Source organism: Myotis brandtii, unplaced genomic scaffold (assembly GCF_000412655.1).
Source record: "Myotis brandtii unplaced genomic scaffold, ASM41265v1 scaffold165, whole genome shotgun sequence".
In the NCBI taxonomy this organism is placed as follows: domain Eukaryota; kingdom Metazoa; phylum Chordata; class Mammalia; order Chiroptera; family Vespertilionidae; genus Myotis; species Myotis brandtii.
The window spans coordinates 4065421-4067848 of NW_005356042.1; the positions used below are offsets into that span (position 1 = coordinate 4065421).

General features: G+C 59.1%; 2 protein-coding genes across 2 annotated transcripts in view; both read left to right on the plus strand.

Annotated features, from left to right (window-relative positions):
* Positions 1 to 1395, plus strand: part of GALNS (galactosamine (N-acetyl)-6-sulfatase) — a gene marked incomplete at its 5' end in the record, with an annotated part of 30558 nt that extends 29163 nt beyond the window's left edge. The window contains one exon of the mRNA XM_005862679.2: positions 456 to 1395. Within this exon, the coding sequence (XP_005862741.2) occupies positions 456 to 542 (87 nt within the window). The remainder of the gene's footprint in view (positions 1 to 455) is intronic.
* APRT (adenine phosphoribosyltransferase) overlaps positions 964 to 2428 on the plus strand; it is a 4712-nt gene continuing 3247 nt past the window's right edge. The window contains exons 1-2 of the mRNA XM_005862680.2: positions 964 to 1047; positions 2039 to 2119. Of these exons, the coding sequence (XP_005862742.1) occupies positions 964 to 1047; positions 2039 to 2119 (165 nt within the window). The remainder of the gene's footprint in view (positions 1048 to 2038; positions 2120 to 2428) is intronic.

Here is a 2428-nt window from a genome sequence, read left to right on the forward strand (position 1 = left end):
GAACCCCCCCCCCCATACACACACTTCTACCCTCTAGCTCACCTCTGGGCCCCCTGCACTTCCAGGCCAGCCCAGGTGAGGACTCAGTGTGGTGTTCTCTGGTCACTCTGACAAGAAGACCAGTCCCATGCAGCCCGTCTTGGACCTTGAACAGCCAGCTCTTCTCTGGAGAAAGGGTTCCTGACAAAGAGCTTTGGGTGGGAAGTCGTGAGATGTATGAAGCCTGGCCCTCGCTGGAGTGTGGAGCTTCTTCTCTGTCACAGCGGGGGGTGCGCAGGTCCTGGCATTTGCTCTACTTGGAACATGGCCAGGGGATTGAGGCGGTTAGCAGACCGTCCCCTTGGATAACAGAGGTTCTCAGGCCAGGGCCTGGGCAGGGGAGGAGTCTAGAAACTGCTGAGTACATAAGTGTGTAGAATAACTGCACATTCTCTTTCCGAATTTTCATTTTCCAGAACTGGGCACCTCCAGGCTGTGAAAAGTTAGGGAAGTGCCTGACGCCCCCGGAGTCTGTTCCTGAGAAGTGCTCCTGGCCCCACTAGCTCCTGTGCAGGCTCAGGCAGGCCCACGCCTCCCACGGGCCCTGCAAGTGCCGGGGGTAGGAAGGGTCTGGTTTCCACACTGGAGGAGCCTCAACTGCCCTCCTCCCGGCCTACCTGATTCTGCTGCCTTGAGCCTGAGGCCCTACATCAACCTGAGCTGAATGCTGCGCTGCCTACAGCTCTCAGTTTGCCCACCTGTCTCATCCTCCCACTTGGCTCTTACCACCTTAGGACTGGCCTTGTTCAGAGCCTGGCCTCCATCCCTGGACCCAGAGGGCATGACTCGCCACGGATGCCCTTAGCTGTCCCCTCAGCACTTCAGCCCCAGTGCCAAGCAAGAGAGGCTGTGCCAATCCTGTGTTGAACCCCTTGGTGCTGCCCAGAGGGGGCACCCCAGCCCCACCTCCCTGCACCACACCACATGGCGGGGGAGGAGGCAGAGGGCCGCCCTGACCTGGATCCTCCAGAGCCCAGGCCTCCCCCGCCCATGGGACAGCGGATGCTGGTGCTTCCCTGGACATAATGCCAGCATCATGGATTTCCCACCTTTCTTAGGGATCTAGACCCTTAAACCCCAGCACATTGTGAGGTGTGTCTGCGCCTCACAGCAATCCTGACTGCCCTCCTCCCCTTGCCACCTGGTGTGGCAAAGCATGAAGAGCCCCTTCACTGGCCCGAATCAGAAGAGCCTGAGCAACCAAGTGCAGACCCCAAGGCCCCTGCCCCGAAGCCACGTGGAGCTTCCACTGAGTGGGGTTTTCACACCTGCGGTGATTATCTTGCCAAAGCTCTATTGCTGTAAGTTGGGAAATTATGAAGAAAATGATTTTAGAATAAAGTAACATGCATTTTAGCTCTTGTATTTTAAAATGAGTTTGTTTGGGGGAAGTTGTCCCTCCTGGGTACCCTGATGGGGGGCTGCAGTGTGTGCCCCCTCAGCTTCCTCCACAGACACAAGCAACTGTCCTCTCAGGGGTGGGCTTCCAGCCAGGCCAAGCATTCCAGCCTCCTTCCTCCGCCCGTCCCAGTCCAGAAAGGCTGGGAAGGGCTTCCTCCCGCTGCCAACCCCCACCGCTAGCCAGGCACCAGGCACCAGGCACCATACGCCTAAGGCCGTGGTCAGCAAACTGTGGCTCTTTGGCCCCTTGAGTGCGGCTCTTCCTAAGCCTTAGGAGTACCCTAATTAAGTTAGTAACAATGTACCTACCTATATAGTTTAAGTTTAATAAATTTGGCTCTCAAAAGAAATTTCAATCGTACTGTTGATATTTGGCTGTTGACTAATGAGTTTGCCGACCACTGGTAAGCCCTCCACCTCTGGTTTGGCCCCTCCCATAGCCAGGCCGTACCAGGCTCCCTCCCAACGCCTAGCTCGCAGTCCTCAACCCCCTCCCCACTCCGCTCCCCTGCCTCCTCCACTCCCCTCCCTTACCCTCCCTCCCCTCCGCAAGCTCTGGGAGGGAAGGCCCGGCTGTCTGTGCACTCACGTCCTCTAGTGTGCGCGCCCTCGCACCGCGCAGGAGGAGTTCAAAGAGAACCTGCGGATATCAGGAGAGCGGAGCTGCAGCCGCGAGACGGTGCGAGCCGGGAGGGCAGGGCCAGCACCCGCCCACGGCCTGGGAATCCCTGCCAAAGCTTCCCGGAGGGCCTGCCAGGCACTCAGGGGCAGGCCGAAAGCGCGCGAGGGTTTCCCCGAAAACCCGCCGGGCTGCGGAGACGCTATTGCCACCGACCTAGCTCGCGCCTCGGCCCCACGCGTATGTTCAGGGTACAAGAAATAAGCCGGCGTCTTCAAATCGGCGGCACCTAAGATTCCATGAAATACGGGACTTCCTACAGGAGCCGGCCAGCCCCGCCCCGAGTGCCCCGCCCGTCCTTCCCGCCAC